The 22,046-nt window shown below is 36.5% G+C and overlaps 2 protein-coding genes and 1 long non-coding RNA gene across 3 annotated transcripts; 1 reads left to right on the plus strand and 2 right to left on the minus strand.

Annotated features, from left to right (window-relative positions):
• Positions 1–2,275: 2,275 nt before the first annotated feature.
• mop (tyrosine-protein phosphatase non-receptor type protein myopic) lies at positions 2,276–11,741 on the minus strand. The gene is made up of 12 exons (XM_073983007.1): positions 11,601–11,741; positions 10,915–11,309; positions 9,923–10,675; positions 8,643–9,864; positions 6,735–8,575; positions 6,002–6,676; positions 3,671–4,204; positions 3,476–3,604; positions 3,235–3,416; positions 2,993–3,180; positions 2,806–2,925; positions 2,276–2,748 (listed from the first exon to the last, which is right to left on the minus strand). The coding sequence occupies exons 2-12, from the start codon at positions 10,993–10,995 to the stop codon at positions 2,633–2,635; spliced, it is 5,841 nt and encodes a 1,946-aa protein (XP_073839108.1). The 5' UTR covers positions 10,996–11,309; positions 11,601–11,741; the 3' UTR covers positions 2,276–2,632.
• A 68-nt stretch (positions 11,742–11,809) lies between these two features.
• Positions 11,810–15,156, plus strand: LOC141403303 (uncharacterized). Its single transcript, XM_073985492.1, has 2 exons — positions 11,810–12,192; positions 13,810–15,156. Exon 2 carries the CDS (start codon positions 13,840–13,842, stop codon positions 15,154–15,156), a length of 1,317 nt encoding a protein of 438 aa, XP_073841593.1. The 5' UTR covers positions 11,810–12,192; positions 13,810–13,839.
• A 2,756-nt stretch (positions 15,157–17,912) lies between these two features.
• On the minus strand, positions 17,913–20,711 carry LOC141402190 (uncharacterized). The gene is made up of 2 exons (XR_012412555.1): positions 20,660–20,711; positions 17,913–20,597 (listed from the first exon to the last, which is right to left on the minus strand). It is a non-coding gene; the product is annotated as an uncharacterized lncRNA (long non-coding RNA).
• Positions 20,712–22,046: the final 1,335 nt, after the last annotated feature.

The following is a 22,046-nucleotide window of genomic DNA, read 5'->3' on the forward strand; positions in this document are numbered from 1 at the left end:
AATCAGCATTCCAGCAAAATTTAGTCTATATGTTGATGTTAAGGTGTCCTAGCTTATGAGGCTATCTGTTGTTTATGATATTGGCGCCTATCATGAATGAAATTTCCCCGTGAGTTTTGTTTTTCCGCCGTTGCAACTTAAGGGAGAAAGTGAAAAAAATCACGGGTATTGCCGTTCATGATAATGTTGGGTGCCATCTCTGTTAATATGGGTTTAGACCGCTCCTCTCATCAGCTTTCAGTCAAGGCGACCTTTTCAGATCCAGACGATTTGAAGCAGCCGAAGACAAGTGTCCGAACATCAGTGCCGACACCAAAAATTGTACATGGCTTCAGTTTTTTCTTTCGTGTCAACGTTGGACATTACTTGAGATTTGTTCTTTAGTGTCAATGTTGGGCGCCATCTCCATTAATGTGGGTTTCGACCGCCTCCTTATCAACGTTCAGTCAAGGCGACCTTCTCTGATCCAGATAATTCGACACTGTAGAAAACTTGTGCCAACGTTGGGCGCCATTTCTCCATTTCTTTTAAAATGACTTTCGACAACTTTCATCACCATTCAGTCAAGACGACCTTCTCTGATCGAGGCTCTTTGAATTCATAGAGGATCTTTGCACAAGTATCTGTGCCACCACTGGAAATTGACATATCCCCATATTCTATTAACGTAAGGAATGAACGAAGGAAAATAATTTTGTAGTAAATCGGATGCCGGTTTTAGGTAAGTAATTGTACCCTCAAAGAGAGAGAGAGAGACTGAGAAGCTGGATCAATAAATCACCCAACAATTGCGCCCAGACATTAACGTTATTTGACTCTGAAGAAGATGGCGTACCTTAATGAGCAGCGAAAGTTTACCATCGGAGACGGATACAGGCTGGCATTCATAATGACACGATGAGTCGGAGAGAGCATTGGACCTCCCATAACAATACATGACCTTTAGGGTGCAATTTTCGAGCTTTTATTCTTCTTTGAGAATATATTTCTCACCAATATGATCCACGTTATAGGACATTTCTTCATGAACGAACTCATAACAGAGGTGGCGTCCAACGTGGGACATAAACGACCTAAATCATGATGTGCCTACTGAACTTAGCGGACAAAATCACAAGAAGGTTACTTGAATTTTTGGTATTTGGACCAAACTTTCCGCTTCCAAATCGGCCTTTTTATTACAAACAATGCACTTGAAATGTGGACTACTTAATTTTCACCACCTACTTGGTCTTTTAGATATGAACTTTTCTGCTTCAAATGTGGACAGCAAGTATTCTAGTTAAATAATTAATCTTCTAATACCATATGTTATGGAACACTTTTTCCTCCAGTAATTAGCGTACCTTCAATACCAAACTGTCCCCTGAATATGGACATTTTATAAGAAAACTTATTTTCAAAATGTGAACCTTTTAATACTAAATTTTGTTCTCCGAACGTGGACCTATTGATCTGGTGTTTTAATGGTCAATTCACATATCGATATGCATACAATTTAATACCAAATACATATTCTTCTCAAATCGTGGACTATTTAATGGGTAATTTCAAGGGAATTTTCTTCTACAAATCATGAACATTTAAATGAAATTCTCAACATCGAATTGCGCGTCGTTTGTTGGAAATTTTTTCCTCAATTCCCGGACCATTTAATAAGAATTTTCATCTCCAAATCGTGGGTCATTTAACATAGAATTTTTTCTTTGATAAGAAAAATTTTGTCTCCAATACCGAGCCACTTGACTGCGCATCTCCCATAGTGGATCTTATAATGAAATAATTTCAACTCCACTAAACGATATTTCGATATTTCTTCTCAAAACATGAGTCTTTTATTAAGTAAATGTTCAGATTTTGAGCGAATTTTGGACTGAAATCGAAGGAATGAAAATTTTGTCATCAATCGTGGTGTTTCTTATACAAATTTCTCTACTCGTCAACAGGAAATTTGGTCTACCAATAAAAACTCCGTGAGATTCCCCACTTTCTCCTTTTAGTTGAAACGGCAGAACTGGTAAGTAAAATTCCATTTTCGTTAATTAATTTTCAAATTGTAATATGTTTTTATTGATTTAAATGTATGTATATATGCAAATATATGCTTCTAAACGGTGCCATGTCCAATTTGTAATATATAAGTGTTCGGGGTATCTTTATTTATGCATATATGTATGTAGGTATGTGTTAATTGAATAAATTTAAAATATATAAAGTATAATTGTATATGAATAATTATATATATAGAGATTTTGTTGCAACATGGTTGTTTAGCTTTTTCTTTTTGAGATATAAATATAATTATGATACTTTTTTAAAGATCAATAATGAAATTCTAGAGGGGTGTTTTGAATACTTTTTTGCTTTAAATATATGTTTAACAAGTTTGGTTTATGAATTCCAATAATAATCCAATTAAATAAGAATAATAATAGTCGTTTACATTTATGTTTCGGAAACATCATAAAAAAGATAACATTTTTTCCACGTACGAACCTTTAAAAGGGTTTATGTTCGAAAGTAAAATTGTTGTTGTTCATTGTTAATACACATATAAAATTTTGTTTTGTTTAGTTTAGTTGTTTTTTTGCTCAAGTCTGTACTCTTTAGCTGGGTTGCGGTCATGATTTGATTATGATTTCAATTTCCACAGAGCATCCAAATCGTTGAGAGGATCCTTGGTGGCTTGTTTTTCTTGGGCGGTAACTTGCGGTGCAATCTTCATTTGATATGATGTCATGATGCCTCCTAGAATTAAATTATTTAAATGCTTCCAATTTTATTTTAATCTCATTTTCTACTTACTCTTGTTTAAAACATCATGGGCATGATTTAGAACAATTTGCAATGATTCTTCCAATGTTTCGACATCCCGCAAGGCCTGTTGGCGTTGTTGACATATGCGATGCCAAACATCAACAACATCTGTAAGAAAGAAGAATATGTTCTCTTTATATAACACCACCACTAAATGTCGCCTTGTTGTCCATACTTATTAGAACTGGACGCTTATTCTGGGTGGCCAATATTGCACATATGGCCACAGCCACTAATTCAGATCTTTCCGAGCCGGTTAAGCAGTTCATAATCAAGGGAGATTGGGAATCATTGAAATCCATGCAACGTTGTTGATGGGCCTGTGAGGCATTGCGTGCAATACCCACAACCATAGACGGTGTACTGCAAAAGCGATAAATTATTAAGAAAAATTACAGGCCACATTCTCAATCTTACCTCTTGGTCCATTGTTTTATTTGCAGTATGGCCAATTGTATAATAACATCGGATCCCAACATGCTCAGATTCAATTGATATTCCACACAATGTGACAGTTGGATGACTTTTACACATTTCACTGTAAAATCATCAAAGTGAGACTCCTTATCCACAACTTGGGGCCAAAATGGATCCAACATCTATAAGAACAAACAATAGTTAGTATGCATTCTTATCATTTTTGTATCTCATTCCCTACCTCATTTGGTGTATGCAAGCACAACACGGTGCGAGCCTTTTGTGACCACACCATGGACCAAAAATCATTAATGGTATTCTGTTGTGGTGTCTGGGCAATTATCAAATTTGGACAACCACTACCCAAATTCTAAAAGAAAAAAAAAAACACCTTTCATACAAATCCTTTCAAGCTACCTCCAACACCACATCTTACCTTTATGTAGGCAGCATTAATATAATCATCTGTCTCCTTGTCCAATTTAACCCTGGCATGATCATAGGGTAAACAATCCAATGAACGATTCTTTTCGGGAAACAATTTTGCTATGGTGGTAGTCCGGCTGCTGGCATCTTTGGCCAATAGATCGTGCAGCTCCTTCCACTTGGTTGACAAGGCAGTATGACCATTTAACATCTTAACATTTAATGTTTCCACAAGTTTTTCAAAACGTTCCACTTCTTTGTGGAAATATTTGAGAACTTTATCGTCGGTAAATGGATCGATTGGTTTCATTTGGAATGTGGTATTAGTTGAAGAATTAAAGGAATGTTTATCGCCGCCAGAAGCATGAAGGTGTTTATCGGTAGTGGCAACGCTACGCATTGAGGTTGAATCCCAATCAAAATTTTCCAAAGAACTTATATCGGAACAAACGGAAAGGTTGTCAAAACTTGCTTTTCGAACAGCTGGAGAATCAACCGGTGATGTTAAATCCATGGGAGTGGTGTTAAGGGAATTGACATAGGCCTGAAAAAAAATTAATTAATTAAAATTAAGACCCCTAATCGGCTTATATTCATCGGAGGCTTATGAGAAACCTTTATGGATTATATCTCTTTTATTTTATGTATGACACCAATGGAATTCTTCTGGTCTATAGGGTACAATTTTGGTAAAATTCTGTTCTCTAGAAGACCCCAATATGGATATTCCTTTCAATAGAAGACACATAAGAAGTAATAACTTTCATAAGATGACCCCGAGGAAGACGTTAAATACAATAGAACCCATAATGATGGTCACCTATTCTATAGAAGACACCCAAAGAAGTCCCAGTCGTCTTCGTTTATGTCGAAGGCCCCTAACGAAGTTTTCAATTCTACAGAAGACTCCGTCCGAAGTCTACGATTCTATAGAAGACCCTTAACGAATTCCTTGCATTTATAAAAGACTCTACAGAAGATCTTTAACGAGGTCTTCGATTCTATAGATGACCCCTAACGAGGTCTTAGATTCTATAGAAGACCCCTAACGAGGTCTTCGATTCTATAGAAGAACCATAACGTGATGTTCTATTCAATAGAAGACTCATAACGTGGTTTTCTATTCTATAGAAGACCCCTAACGAGGTTTTTGTTTCTACAGAGTACCCCTAACGTGGTCTTCCTTTCTATAGAAGACACCTAACGAAGTCTTCTATTCTATAGAAGACCCTAATAAGGCCTTCGATTCTATAGAAGACCCTAATAAGGCCTTCGATTCTATAGGAGACCCTAGTAAGGCCTTCGATTCTATAGGAGTACTCTAACCAGTTCCTCGACTTAATAAAAGACCCCTAACGAAGTCTTTGATCCTATATACTCTACAGAAGACTCTTAACGAGGTTCTATATTCTATAGACCCCTAATGAGGCCTTCGATTCTATAGCAGACCCCTAATGAGGCTTTCGATTCCATAGCAGACCCCTAATGAAGCCTTCGATTCTATAGGAGACCCCTTACGAGGTCTACGACTTCACAGAAAAAACTCTTAGCGAGGTCTTCGACTCTGTTGGAGGTTTTCGATTCTATAGAAGAACCATAACGTGATCTTCTATTCAATAGAAGACTCCAACGTGGTCTTCCATTCCATAGAAGACCCCTTATGAGGTTTTCGATTCTTTAGAAGACCCATACAAGGCCTTCTTTTCTATAGAAGACCACTAACGAGGTCATCCTTTCTATATAAGACCCCTAACGAAATCTTCTATTCTATAGAAGACCTCTAAGACCTCCTCTTCTATTCTATAGAAGATCCCTAACAAGTCTTCTATTCTATAGACCTCCAATGAAGTCTTCTATTCAATTGAAGACTCCTACCTAAGTCTTGGATCATATAGAAGACACCTATCGGCGCTTTCGTTTCTATAGGAGACCCTTAACAAGGCCTTCGAATCTGTAAAAATGTAAAATGAGGTCTTCGATTATACAGAAGACCCATAACGAGGTATTCGATACTATAGAACCCCCTAACTAGGTCTTAGATCCTATAGAATACCCTTACCGAGGTATTCGATTCTATAGAAGGTCCCTAACGAGGTCTTAGATCCTATAGAATTCCCTTACAGAGGTATGCGATTCTATAGAAGACCCTTAACAAGGTCTTCGAATCTTTAGAGAACCTCTAAGGAGGTCGTCCCTTCTATAGAATACCCCTAAAGCTGTCTTCCGTTCTGCGGAAGACCTCTAACGAGTTCTTCGATGTCTTCTATTCTATAGAAATCCCTACCAAGGTATTCTATTCCGGCCATATTCTGTTGTTCCGTATCTCACCCACCACACTTACCTCAACATGTTTGGTTTTCTCCACAACCTCTGAGGCAGTGACTTCTTCGGCAGCAGTTGATGTTGTTGCTTTAGTGGGTGGTGTCTCTGCTGCCACCTGGCTGGCTGGAGGACTATTTACGACGACAGGTTTTAAAACAGGTTCAGGTAATATGGGTGGAGGTACAGCCATAACTCCTGAAAAGTCTATATCCGATAATAAGTCAATATTTGATGTTTTTGGAACAGGAGCCGCCTTGGGCGCCGGCGGTTGTGGTGGTTTAGCAGATGTTGGTGTTGCATTTGTTGGTTGTAAAGGTTGTGGCGGCTGCTGCTGCTGTGTCTGTGGTTGATGTTTGGGTGTTGTTGGTGTATGTTGGCTACTTGTGGCATAGGTATTAACACTCTTGGTAGTTTGGGTATTTGCCGTGGTACCCATGCCACTTTGTATATATGTTGCCGAAGGCTGGGATTGATAATAATTTGTTTGCGGCATTGCATAGTTTATTACCGGTTGAGCAGCAGTTGTTGTTGCTGGTTGTATTGGCGAATTTGTTACTGGTATTTGGGGATTAGGTGTTGATGGATTGAGACTGTTCTTTTGATAGCCATACGGAGGATTATAGTAACTTTCATTTGTGGGTTTAACCTCCGGAGTTATAGCAGCACCGGTCTTTGTGTGAGATATAATGGGCGACTAAAAAAGGAATATGTTTTAAAAAAAGTCGTAATAAAAAAGAAATGTGGAAACTTACATCAAAGCCAGTGGACAAATTAGTTTTTCCCGAACTCTGTGAATCTGTTGTGCCCACCTGGGAATTTATAGGTTGGGCACCTGTGGTATATTGACCATAAAAAATTTGATTATTGGCTGCAGCCTGATGGTAACCACTGCCATAGTCAAATGTACCACTTTGTGGATTATAGCTGTACCCAGGATGCATAGTGGACGAAGAGGTCTTTCGCAAAACGCCCCCCGTTGTGGGGGTAGTATTAGCTTGTGTGGTGGTAACAATATTAGGAGTTACATTCGGTGCTGCAGATATTCCACTGGATGGTATTGAAGGATTTCCGGGAATGCTATAGGCGCTTTGGCCTTGTAAACCTGGTACTTGTCCCGGCATTCCAGTTATATTTGTTGCAACTTGGTTTGGTAAATTGCCTGGCATATTTGTAAAATTGTTTGCTGTTAGATTTGTTGGACCTACAGGTTGTTGTTGTTGTTGTTCTTTCACCATCTGCTGCTGATTTGAAAGATTATTATTTGAAGGGGAAATAATATTTTGGTTGTTCAAATTTATTGCTGGATTTAGAGCTTGTCCGGTTATGCCTTGATTTGTTGGAGGATTTGTTACTTGGCCTCCTTGTGGATATTGCTGCAATGACTGTTGATTTCCTTGAAGCTGTTGTTGTTGCTGTTGATTATTTATTACCACATATGGTGCTTGCATTGTTGGAGGTGGTGCTACAATTTGATTGGTGGCCACATACAATGGTTGACTGGGAGGTACATTAGTGTGGTTATTGTTGTTTTGGGCGGGGGAATTATTATAATTGCTACTGGGTAGGTTAGGATTTTGCTGAAAGTTAGCTGTTGAGCCATACAAATACTGCTGTGGAGCCGTTGTACTGGTGGAGGCTGTGGTGACAACAGGTTGGCTATACATTTGTGTGGAGTTGGGTCCGGTTACCGATCCTGGTGTAGACGAGTAAGCCTGAGTATAAGCCACAGGCATTTGTTGGGACATTGTTGCCGTTGATGTATTGTAAACTGTGCTTCCTGGAATATACTGCTGCTGTTGTTGTTGTTGTTGCAGTGGCTGTTGGTTATTCATGCTGCCATACATTCCCATCATTTGTGGGTTATTCATTGAAAGCGAGGCATTGTAGTTATTCTGTTGCAGATTTGTTGATGGAATGGCATTATTCACTTGAGTTTGATTGCTATAAATATTGGCATTTCCTGCAGCAGCATTGTAAGGGCTTTGGTTGTAGGGAATTTTGGGACTATTGCCGGTCCCTGCTGTCTGTTGTTGCAATGTTAGATTTGCCATATTTACATTTAAATTTGTAAACTGTGAATTGGGTGAAGCTTGTGGCTTATAGGCGGGTGGTGCCACATTCTGTTGATACTGGTAATACATGGGATTGGTGTAACCCGCCCCATTGGGATCATAATATTGTTGTTGCTGCAAACTGTAAGGTGGTGGGGGCTCATTAGGTCCCACAGTAGGTGGTACGGTATTTCCTGCAGCTGTATTTGGGTAATAGGTGCCGCCCGAACAAACAGCTTGTGTGGGATTTTCGGAGCCCAAAGGATTTGGTCGTATTGGTGGTACATATTGGGCAGCATTGGCATTATAGGCTGCCGGTGTGTTACCCAAAGCCATATTCTTTTCCTTGGCAGCATTTTTGGCCTTCAAATAGTCACGTAATTTGGGAGTCTGAGATACGGGAGGTGATGCATAGCTGGTATCCGCAGGGGGTAAGGGGGATGAGTTGGGTTTATTGGCCACACTCTTCAAACGTTGTTGACGTTCCTCAGATTGCACATCCCTGGCAGATTTGCAACGTGACAATAGCTTTTGGACGTTGGCTAAAGATAACAATAAGAAGAGAAAATTATACTCCATTTTAAACTCCGAAATTGTTGTTTTACTTACCCGACAACTTATTATAGAATTCCAAACCTTTAGCTGATTTGGCCAACAGATCTTCATAGACATCATAAGAAGCTGCCAATGAGGCAAAGAAACTCTCACGTTTATGTTTAACATCGGCTAGGGTTTTTAAAACTGGTGCTGCCTTGGCATATGACTCCGTCAATGCCTTTAGAATATTATCCTGGGCCAAGAGATTTTGATCAATTAGCTGGGTCAAACGTTCATGTTTTGCCAATTCCCGTTCAAATAGACCATGCAGCTCTTCCTCCGAATCGTGAGCAATAATTTTCGTGGTAATATCATCATCGTTTACGGCAATACGTAAATCGGCATGGAACTGAGATCTTTGAGCCTTCATTTCATTGACTTTATTGACAATCAGCTTTACATCTTTGAACACCTCAGCTGTATTAAGTTCGGAACTTAATTTTGGTACAGATTGTTGAATTTCATGCAGAGGTTTTGCCAATATTTTCAAATTATTTATATGCAGCTCCATGGCTTTGCGTAGTGTGTCATTCGACTCTCCAGCCCTGTTATGGGCTTCATTATATTTTTGAAATTCTCTCGACAATTCGGTGATATGGGCATTGGGTGTCCTTTGGACGCCTGTTATTTGTTGAAATTCCTTTTCTTCTTTGTCCTCTTGGGCTAGAATTTGTGATATCTCCTTCAAATTGGCCTCAACATCTGTACAAATTTCTGCCAGACGTGACATGGAGGCAACCAATTCTGGTATGGCAGATGTATTGGCATTTAAGGCAGCACAACGATCAACAATGCCTTGGGGAATTTTATTGGCCTTCTCCTCATTGATGTTTAAATTGTCTAAGGTCAGGGAGCTCATGAAGCTGGCTAGCTCATTATCTCTTTCTTCTATTTTTGCACCATATTTACGCAAAAGCTTGGCCTTTTCTTCACTATAAAGAGAGCTGGCCTCGTGGGCTTTCATTGGTACTAGCCTGGCGAAAATATCTTCACCAGCTACCTCAGGATCGGTGACAGAAAAACTGATGCCATTGACCAAATTGGCACCTTGAACAGCACTAATGGTGGTCAATTCGGGTACAGGTTCATGGTAAATGAATTCATTTTCATTTTTGGCATTTTTGCGTTTGCCCTCCACAACATCCGCCGTGAATATCAAAGATTCAGTGATTTCTTTTTGATCCGGCAGGCCTTTGGATTCCTTGCGGGCCTCCTCAAGTTTTTCCCAAGCAGCCTGGAAAATAAAAAATCCAATTAAATAAAAGAAGAAATGTGAATTGATTAGTTTTTACCTCAAACAAAGTCAATCTTTCACCCATTTTCCTTTGCTCCTCGGCATGCTGACCCTGATAGAGATACAAAATACAATTCAAGTAGGAGATTTTAAAACGCACATATTTCTTCCACTGCTTATAGACATTCGAATCCACCACCGATGCCACTGGCCCGTCATCTCCACCCGTCAGCAAAGCTGCCAATGCCGCTCCATAGTACACAACAATTTGGGCCGTAACTTTGGCAACAATATTCGGTTTACGATTATCAATCAATGATTTTTCCAATATACACTCTTGAGCCTGAGCCAAGGATACTTGCTGCATGAAAACCAACAATTCAGTGGTAAAGCAGTCACCAAACTCATCCATATTGATATAACGTTCGCGTATCTCTCCAAAGGCCCATGCGGCACATTGAAAATGAGTGCAAGCCAATTTCATGCCCTCCACATCGGTACGATCCACCGAGGCCCCTGCCTGAGTGTGAGCTGTGGCAATGTTAAATAGCACGGCAGCCTGTTCATAGCCTATATCATTGTATTCATGGACTTTGCTGCTGTACAAATCTTTCCAAGTAAATTGGAATATGACCTTTTTGTCGCGAAGCTTAGGAAAACGATTGAGCAGTGATTCTAATTGGCAAAAATATCTTTTCAATATAGCACAGTTGTCTTTAGGTGTATTCAAGGCTTGATTTCGTAGGGTCTCCAAAGCATACAACTCTTTGGAATAATTATCGGGATTTTCTTGATAAAATTCGGCAATATACTAAAAATGATAAATAAAAAACAACAATTGCAATAACAATGATGAAAAATTAACATTAACAAAGACTGTTAGTCGGCCTAATTGCAATAAAGAGACGACATAAACAATCATCGTTAACTCGATGACTCAGATTTTCCTTTAGCCTACGAATGACCCCCCTTGCCCACTTTAATGCAATTTGAGTTTTTCTTTTTCACAAAGTGTTTTTGCAATGGTATCAGGTGATTTTCCATAATTACCCTTTTCAAGCCAGCAAATGATGTTCCTTCAGGACTTGACTTGCTTGGAAACCATAGCATATGAAGCCTTACAGCCTCCATCCTTTAATTTCCTATCGACTTGCAGTTTGCAAATTACGACGAAGGATTGATTTTACGCTGTAGTTTGTTGGCTTTGTGTAAATGCTTCCTCCTTGTTTTCACGGTTCTCTATAGCTTTAAGAGGATGATTTTTTTCGGATTAAACTAAAATAATGACTTTCTTGAAAATTGTGAAAATTAGATCTTTTTCATTTCGGAGAACTCGAAAATGTTTGGGTGTCTTTCCGGACCGAAATAGTTCACACGAATGATTTCGCGAAATGAACTTTTGGAATTATTAGCAGCTCTTTCTGTATCTAGCTACTTGCATTGAACTGTTTCAAACCAAAATAAAAACAACAAAAATATATTAATGCGAGATTCTTATTTCTTATAAAATAGACTAAATCACATCACTAAAATTAAATCAAATAATTTCAACAAGACCTTTCGACTTTTCTGATTAAAGGCCTTCATTATTTTACCAACAGAAATGAAATTCACATTGAAATGATATCACGTATGCTTGACAAAACAATGGTTAAATGTCACACGGTAAAATATTTCAAGAAAAATGTTTGCGTTTATGTGTAAGAGGATAAAATCTCATTTATATCCGCGCTTACCACTGCAGATTTGGAAATTTCTCTTCAAACATTTCATGAAAATAAGGGAAAAAATGTTTAAAATAAGAAAAATACGAAAAATAAAATTACAAAAAATCGACGCCAAAATGCACACACTTTTACCGCCGTCTAATTTTTAACAACCGACTACGAAATTAATTGAAACGGCAAAATTCAAAATAAAACAGACTTTTTTGTCATTTGAAAACTCGAACATTTTTCAATTTCTTTACACACAAAACGGACGTAATTTTTGAAATTTCTTTAAATTTTGATATTTTGCTTTTCTAGGGCAAAATCGCGGATATAATGCAACAAGGGGAAGCGCGTAGGCAACCACCAAGTAACTAAAGCGCGAATTTCATCGTGGAAAGTCATTTTGTAAATGAAAGGGATGAAAGCTGTCACAATGATGATTTCCTGGTTTTCAAGCGAATCTAGTCTTGATGGGACCTCATTCGCGAGCTTCAAAATATTCCTTTGAGATAACAACTGATCCCGTTTGCAGAAATTAAAGCAAAAAGCAAAGAGAAATTAAATAAAAAATTCCTCATAAAATCGACGTTACATCCTCATTTCGCCAAAGAAAAAGGTTCGTTTCTTTTTTATTGAAAGGGATTGTTGGATAGGTAGTTTCATAAGCTTTTCGGTTCAGTAGAACCGGGTCTATCGGGTACCGGGTACCCGGACTTTCGGGTCGAATAACCGGGTAACCGGGTCCGTCCCCCAAGAAAATTTTACATTCCCGTAATCAGCGTAAAAATATCTACCTATGGAAAAAATTTCGAAAAAATCGGAGAGTTTTTACTAAACTAGATTTAAGCCGTGGATGGTAATGAGAGAGTGTGTCTCATTTCATTTGGTCTCACAGTGTTTCACATTGGAAACTGCGATTGTGTTTGTCATTACGTTTGAAAAGAGAATTCATTCAATAGAATAAAACATACATGCAAATATGTATGTGGGTGGAAAAGTATAACTTTGTATTAATAAATAACAGATGATATTTAAATACTAAAGGAATCTGGCGCCTTCGCTTAGGGTTGCCATATTGTACTTGGACGATTTTGACTGTGAAAATAAAATATTGCTTCAAATTGTCTTACCCCCCGTTTACACATGCAAGTTTCAGTTCGAAAAAAATGAAGTTTCGACTATAATATGTATACACAACTGTCTGCAAGTTACTTGCATGTGTAATGTCATGTTCACACGAGCGTTTCAATTACGTTGTTCGCCTGTCGAACGACGTACACGAATTAACCCGTTTCCACGACACCATTCGTAATTAACAAAAACATAAACAAAATTTCCTTCATTTTTGATTCCTTTTTTTAACGAAAATTTGAACCGAAAACACATAAAATATACCTTAAATGAATAGGAAAAGCAATAGACTTTCGTTCAAATGTATCTCCTATATTTAACTACACTCATTTCATTCATTTTTTCCATAAATTGTAAATAATTTTGTATTTTCAATATATTTTTATATGTTTCTATTTTCAAAATTATAGAGAGAGAGACATGTCAAAACAATGTTTGTGTATACAGACTTTCAGTTATTTTTTTCCTTTTCGTTTCAGATTTTTTACGCGATTTTGAACTAATGGACAAGGAATGTGTGTGGAATTAAGAAGGAAACACAACCATATGCCTTCTGCATCTATATGAAATGTTTAGTTCATTAATTTCCATTCATCTTTTTCCTTTTATCTAAAAATTTTTGTGTTTTCAACAAATTTTTCAATTTTGAATTTAGACATGTCATAATTAATTTTTTCGATAAATTCTCTCATTTGTTAGGGATGGGACATATTTTATCGTCGTTCTGAGAGTAATTTAAATTGAACAACGTAGAAAAATCGTCGTTCGTTCATAGAATTTTGTATGGGGAATCAAGTAATTTATTCTTATTTGAGGGTCGAACAACGAATAGAGAACGAACGACGTACCGTGGAAACGGGCTATAATCATTGGGTTAAAAAGAAATTACGAAACTAATACCCCGTTTATATATAACCGGATTTAACAAACCGACTGGGTTTTAAATGTCAATTCCATTGCTTATATTTCAAATAAATCCTCATAAAGAAGGTTAACCCTGCAAAAGTCTATAATATAAACGCCGTGTAATATAAAAATTAAATAAATGATGTTGCAAAAACTTAAAAATAATTACATACGTAAATTTTGTTTCTTTTTACAGCCCTAAAATAAATTGAAGTAAAATTTAAAGATGTCGAAAAAGCTTTCCATTAAAACCGAACCCTTTGACAGTGATTATAAACAGGACGACTCTAACAATGATACAAATACCCTAAGAAACAATACAACAAAAGTTGAAAATGATATCAAAGAAGGCGAACTCGACTTGGATAAAATGGAGGAATTTTTACCACAAAATGTCGCTAAACCGACTATTGATATAATCAAAGAAGAGGGTGTGGATGAAATGGACGAATTTTTACGGGAAGATGCACCTAGCAAAGAGGTCGAATTTTTACCGGAGGATTCACCTTGCAACTTCTCAGCATCATCACTCACATGGAAATCTGATGATCATATGGAAGTTATTACCCATGATGTAGCACTACATCAACATGTTACACAACATCATCTAACTAGTACAACAACCCAACAGTTATCCTTACCCAAACTAGAAATAGTTGATGTGCACGCATATGAGGATGATAGTAAAGGCCATGAGATCAATGGTGGTGATACTAACGCTAACGCCAGTGATAATGAAGAGAGACATATGAGATATATCTGTGAAATTTGTAATCAAAGCTTTACCACACAAACAAGTCGTGATAGGCATTCCGCCCGGATGCATAAAAGAGTTCATTCCACTCAAATACCAACAAAACATAATTGTGAACTATGTGATACTTCTTTTACAGAAGTTTCCAGTCTACGGAGACATATGATTAATAAACACCCTTTGTCTATAAATGCCGAGTACATCTGCGAAATTTGCAATCAAAGATTTACCACACCAAGAGGTTTTGATAAGCATTTGCGTCGAATGCATCCAGAAGCTCATTCCACGCAAATACCAACTAAATATAATTGTGAACTATGCAGTAGTTCTTATATAGAAAAAAAGAGTTTAGATAGTCATATGAGAAAAAAACATCCTGTGCCTGCAGAGTATATCTGTGAAATATGTCATAAACGAGTTACCACACAAAAAGGCCTTGATATGCATACTTACATGATGCATCCAGAAGCTGAAACACGTATTAAATATGAATGTGGAATATGTGATTGTTCTTATACAGACCATAAATTTCTCCGGGCACATATAAGAAACAAACATCCTTCGTCTATGGATACAGAGTATATCTGCGAAATATGTCATCAAAGATTTACCACACAGGTAGGCCTTAATAGGCATTCTTCCATGTTGCATCCAGGAGCTCATTCCACTCAAATACCTGCTAACCATAATTGTGATATATGTGGTAGATGTTATACAGACTATAGTAATCTACGGAGACATATAAGAAATAAACATCCTTTGTCTATAGATGTAGATAAAAATAACTAAAAAAAGAAACTTTTTCCTATATTTAGGCTTGGATGACAACTCCATTTTTCAATGCTTTATTACAAATACTTGGTCTGTTCCAGAACTGCAAGAATCTACTAATTTTTACTATTTTTTCGATAACATAGAGGAAAAATTGTTATCGGGTTCTGGAACAGAGCAACTATTGCGGCTTATTTCCCAATTTTCAGTTTGTAGGTGAGGGAGGGTGTTGAGAGGCAAAAGGTTGCCATATGCCTCACCTCTCTCCCCATCAAACTGACAATTGCCGCAAAGAAAATTGCCAAATATAAATATGGAGTTATTGTTCTCAATAAACGATTTAACCCAGAAAAAATTCGGATCCATTAGTCATTACGTAACCCATTACAAAGTAATGTAAACAAGCTTCTTTTCCCATTACAAGTAATCTGAAAAGTAATGAAATACTTCTTAAAAAAATTACAAGGCAAACCTACTTACTTTGCTCCTCGCTAAGTAATGAGTGAGTGTGTGTCCGACTATATGTAAATCCTAGAGTTGTGTGTTCAACGCTCACTGTCGGCATGCGAGTTTTTTTTTTTTTAATTAAAAAATGACAGTTCGTGGTGCACATGTGCACTGCATATTTAAGTTCTTAAGCAACCCTTAATGTTCGTGTGCGTGGCATAGTATGTAGTGTCTTTGGCTAGAAATCAGAGGGATCGTGTGTTCAACTCGCACAGCGAGCGAAATAAAATAAAGTAAAATAAAAGTAAGAAGTGTGATGAAATTAAAAAAAAAAATCTCCACATCAACTGTTCTAAACATAGAATTTTTTTCAACTTCTAGTGGCCACAGAATGACTAGTTATTCTAGTGATCATAAAATAACTACAAACTGAGTGCGACATGCCCTTGTAAAAATAATGGGGAAGAAAGGGGGTTTGCGAGTAGTTACGGCTGCCAAAAATCCCTCACAAACCCATGATTTTGGGAGGACTTTTTTGCTGGGAAAGGTTAAACAATTAAAAAAATTACTTATATATTTGTGCTTCAACAAAAACTGAAAGAGAATTGATGGGGAAAATTTTCACCGTTCTGAGCAGGGTTGATATAAAATGACCTTCGCGTTAATAATTTAATTTTTATTTGACAAACACAGTAACCTAGCCCATAGGGCCATGAGCGGTTCCGAAAACAGCTATACAATAACTACTCTCAGTTACTTATATCTAATAATATTTCTTAAGCTGCGTACACATTGTCAGTTTTGAATGACAGCTTTGTTGTTGCTTGCTAGTGTGGCCGTCATTTTTGTCATTCATCATGCAACCACAAAATGTTTTGTGGTTGCTGGACGGTTTGACAGTTATCGATAATTGCGAAATATCGACATTCAAAACTGACAATGTGTACTGCACTTTAGCTTATCATGAATAGAATAAAGCAAAAATAAAGGCTCTGTTCCAGAACCTGCAATAAGCTACTATTTTTTACTACGATAACATTTTTTCCTTTATGTTATCGGAAAAAATAGTAAAAATTAGTAGATTCTTGCAGTACTGGAACAAACCAAAAATATGGATGTAAGAAGGTAGGTCCGTGGTCACACGTACACATTTTTGGGAAAAGTAAATGGTATCTTTGTGTCAAATAAGGGGTCGATTATTGGCAGCAACCCAACTCCAGTTGCGTTGCTCACAGCAAATTTAGTAAAAGAATTTTCTATTTCCGCATTAAAATTTTACTTTTTTACAATTAAATTAATAACTGAAGGTTCAAAACACTCATATTGATTGAATTTTATTGATTGAATTTTACACAAATTTCCGTGTTTTTACTCATTTCAATTGCACGATTTTCTCTTCTGGCAACGCAACTACTGTTGAGCTGCTATCCATAATCGACCCCTAAAAGAAATTGTTTTTCTCCTTTATATTTCTGGGCAAAAAATCAACAAATCAAAGATTTCCGACATTTTAATTTCCAGATAAATAGTAATGACAAAGTAACGATAATATCGATAGCTATCGAAAATATCTAATGTTGGGAACATCGGTAGTTTGCCAGGTCTACAACAAACATTTTCCAGCATATATCACCCTGTGAAATCCCCTTTCCACAATAGAGCTGGCAAAAAATCGATGGCACAATCGATAATATCGATTATTATTTAAAAATTCGATATCGATAGATAGTTTTTCCTATCGATATTATCGGAATAAAAACCCATAACCTGAAATCCATTGAAATAAATAGAAATTTCGCTGCTTTTCGGGTATGTGTGTGTAAGAAAGTAAGTCCGAAGTCACAGTACACATTGTTCGGTAAAATAAAACAAAGACATAAATACAACAAGATAAGACATTTTGTTTGCTATCATTCTTCAGTGAATGGCTTTTGAATTTAACATAATGTTATATCACGATATGGTGATATAACATTTTTTTCTTTTTTACATTTTTACGTATTTAACAGAATTTACCGATCCAATTGACATAGAATTATTCTTGAATAGATCCTTGAATTCATAAATTTCGTTTCTGATACCATTACATCAAATGTTCCTCCTTGGTTGCGATTTTGAATTAACTGCAACCTGTTAAGGGTAATGTTTCTATACAAAGTTTCGTAAACATTTTTTTTGTTGCATGCATTTTGTCTAGTCTTAGTTGTATTTATGTCTTTGAATAAAATGTATTTTTTTTTTACATTTTTATGAAATAAAAGCAGTTGTTTATTCTCCTTTTCATTTCTGTGAACTACTTTTGCATAATTTCAAGAAAATCATTGACATTTTTTTTTTTTATTTTTTTTTTTTTTTTTTTATTTATTTATTCGCTATCAATACAAAGAAAGCCTACAAGGCCAATTATACATGTATTGTGAGATTACAATTAAAATTTAGATTCCATGGCAGAAGGCCATTTAAAAAAATTAATTCAATAATGTTGATATACGGCCCCCCGGCCAAATGAATATTGGAAAAAATAAGAAAAAAGTAATAAAGAGTCCTGCTGCGGCAATATATAAAAATTGAATTGGAAGCAAGAAATTCAAATTAAATAGGAACACCATTTAAGAACGCTTTTAATTTCTTTTTAAAAGTATGGTCAGTGTAGCAAAACATTTTAAGCGAGTTAGGTAGATAATTCCAGACTCGATAAACACGCACTAGAAATGAATGATCAAGGGCAGAAGAATGAGATATGGGAACGTCAATTTGCACATTACGAGTAGAATGTATAAAAGCGAACTCACTCACTAAAATTTCAGGTTGTTGTGATTTCATAATTTTATAGAAATGTAAGACTGTACGTAGATCTATGTAATCACGACAACTTAATCCAAGTAAATCAGAAGTTAGCTCAATTACTCGAACATGGTCATGTACTCTCAGTTGAAAAACATACCGGACAATCTTACGCACTATTTTCTCAACTAAGTCTATGTTATAGGACCAAGTCCCAGTATAAATTTCAAGACCGTAATTGATTAAGGGCATCAATAAAGAAAAAGCTAGATGTCTTCTTATGTTCCTTGGGGTATAAGCTTTTAAATTGTAAAGTCTTCTCAAAATAAGACAAATCTTTTTCGAAATTCCATTTATGTGGTCATTGAAATTTAGATCAACATCAACCAATATACCGAGACATTTTAGAGAATCAACAAACTCAATAGACTGTCCACAGACCATTATGTTAGGGTATGAGGTACTATTTCGAGGATGAAAATACATTGCTTTAGTTTTTACCGGATTTATTTCTAACTTGCTTAGTGAGAATTGGTCAGAGACGAATAGGAGGTGGGCATTTATAGACTCCACAGAAGAATATGATTTGAATAATAAATATATATCATCCGCAAAAACGTAGGGCTGACAAACGGGGCTATTCATAGCAGAAACAACATCATTTATGTAGGAAAGAAACAGAATAGGTCCCAAAATAGATCCCTGCGGAACACCGGAAGTCACAAAACCCACACTCGAGTTTACACCTTTTATTGAGACATATTGTCTTCTATCTAAGAGGTAGGAATAAATCAATTTACATGCAGTTTTTGAGAAGTTGAAATGATCACGAATTTTTTTTAACAAAATAACATGGCTAATGCGATCGAATGCCTTTGTAAGATCTAGAGAAACCAGCGTACAGCTATGATGCACATCTAACTGCTGCCTGACAGAATCTGTAATAGCAAGTACAGCCGAGGTAGTGTTATGATGTTTGCGAAAAGCAAACTGAAACGGACTGAAAAATGAGTGGCGTTGGTAATGCTCTAGTATTTGGTCTTTCATAATTTTCTCTACAATCTTGGACATGGACGGTAGTACCGAAATTGGTCTAAATGTATTAGCAGAATCACGATCATCCTTAGGAATTGGTACCACCCGAGCCAACTTCCAAGCAGAAGGAAATTTAGAAGTAGTAAGAATCGTGTTGATCAAATGTAGCAAAACAGAAGAGACAAATGGAAAAATCAGTTTAATGAATTTTATAGGAACCAAGTCACAGCCTAAAGCATTTGATTTTATAGAATTCAGAGCAATAGATACCTCACACTCTGATACAGAGCGAAATGAAAAAGAGTCAGAACGATCCACAACTTCATCAAAATTGAAGGAAATATCGTCAGCAGGCCGCATGTTGTCCAGGAAATCAATTGCAATATTTTCAACATCAGTTTCTTCACAAGCGGAATTTTCTTTGCTGGTACAGCCCAACTGCCGTAATTTAGACCACATCTGGGAACCACTCACATTGGAGAAAAGTCCACTTCCGTATTTAAACCTGGCTTTTCTTATTCTTGACTTTGTCTTATTTCTTAAGCGGGTATAATTCTTCCAGTTTTCTTCAGTAGAATTGCGAAGATAAGTACTGTAACTTCTATCTCTTAGCCTCCTGGCTTGAATTATTTCCGGAGAGTTAATCCAAGCATGATCATTAGAAACACGATTACATCTAATTAAAGGAACTTGTGTGTGGAGTAAGTTAATGACGTGATTTACTATAGATAACTGGTGATCAACATCGTTGGTATCAAATATAGAAAGCAACTCAGTTTCTTCAATGAGATGTATAAAGTTTTCAATTCTAAATCTATTGTAGTCTTTAAACTCTATCCAATTTTGTCTCGACTGGTATGAAAATTCAACAGACAAGAATATGAAGCTGTGATAAGAGGAAAAGAACGGATATTGCAATTGACAATGGTGAGCACTAAAAGACGGTTCAGAGATTAAAAAATAATCAAGTAATGAGCTGTTTCCCGTACGAAGGCATAAATGAGTTGGGAGAGAATTATGCAAACAGTGAAGACCACATCTATCAGTAACAGTACGAAAATTATATGACTTGGCCAGTTCAAATAGGTTGTAATTGAAGTCACCCATGACAACAATATTAGAGTAACGATCAAATATGTCCATATGTAGATCTTCGAAAACATCAATTGCACCAGTTGGTAGATACACAACACCTACAATGAACGAAGTATTATTTCCAAATATCTCAATAAATAACGATTCGCAAGTACCATACCGAGTTCCCCTGAAAACCACCTTATACTTTAAATGCTTTGCAATGTATAAACAGACACCGCCACCTCTACGAGAAGGACGATCATTTCTAACCAGATTATAATTGGGAGTTGATAGAGAACTAGAGAACATGTGTGGTTTAAACCATGTTTCAGAAATTCCAATTATGTCTAGGCCGGAATCATTAAAAGTGTTTTTAAATTCTTCCAATTTCATGTTAGAGTTAGACGGACATAGACTTTGGGCATTTACATGGCCAATATTCAGATTTCTGGAAAAAGTCGATGTTAATCTTTTTATTATTTGATTATCAGTGCCTACAGGACCAAGATTTAGGTTATGAGTCATCAATTTTTATACAATATTCATATGTTTGGGGGGTCGAATTTAAATGAACTATACATATCATGTTGAAAAATTCAAAACAAGCGATTTCAATATGAAACAATTAATGCATTTACAGTGGTACAGCCACTTAATTGGAAATATGAGATACAATATTGGTAAAAAAACATAAGAGAGTGAAATCAAGACATTATAGTATCAAAAAGAAATGGAATTGGTTTTGAAAAAGTCGATACATTGATGTAGATTCAACTCCTTGGATTCTTGGTTGGGGAGGGTTATTTGCGCTTTAAGAATTTCACGATTTATGATACGGAAAGCTGTAACTTTGTTGTCTTTCTTAAGCTTCAAGCAAATATTCAGCAGTTTACTGGCCAGGTATGACAGATTGTCGTTTAAATATACCCGAGTTTCTGCCGATCCTCCAATAACGTCAGCCACTTTGAGTGATTTAGACTTGTAGTAGGCATTCATAACTTGATCACGCTTCTCTACAAAGTTGAATTTAATCAGTATGGATCTACGCCTTTTTATGTACATGACTTTGTTGATGTGTTCAGGTGCGATGCCAACGTTTAAAAAGGCACATATATTAACAATCATATCATCTAAATTATTCAGATCTTGAGGTAGCCCAGTTACTATAATGTCAGCTCTATTCAATCTATGGTGTAACATATGGTTCTGCAGTTCAAGTTCAATAAACCGATTTTTATTAGCAACATCATGCGAAGCAACAAGTTCTTTGCATTTTGTAACGTCCTCCTTGATTTCTTGTAGCCCTTTCGACAGATCCGTCCGCACTTCCGCAATTTCATTTTTCATTTCAGTAGAAAGAGATTGGAAGGAATCTTTCATAGATGCAAATTGTTTACGCATTTCTGTCTTCAAGGAATCATCAGAATTGTCAGGCGGATTTTGCAAGCATTTGGCACAAGTATAGTTGACGTTTTTGTATTTGTGCAACATATCAAACAATGTTTTTGGCACTTTTTCACAGCTTGCATGAAACCACAATTCACAAGATCCGCACTCTATACTTT

This window comes from Musca autumnalis, unplaced genomic scaffold (assembly GCF_047663935.1).
Source record: "Musca autumnalis isolate F117 unplaced genomic scaffold, ASM4766393v1 scaffold_4, whole genome shotgun sequence".
NCBI classification, from domain to species: domain Eukaryota; kingdom Metazoa; phylum Arthropoda; class Insecta; order Diptera; family Muscidae; genus Musca; species Musca autumnalis.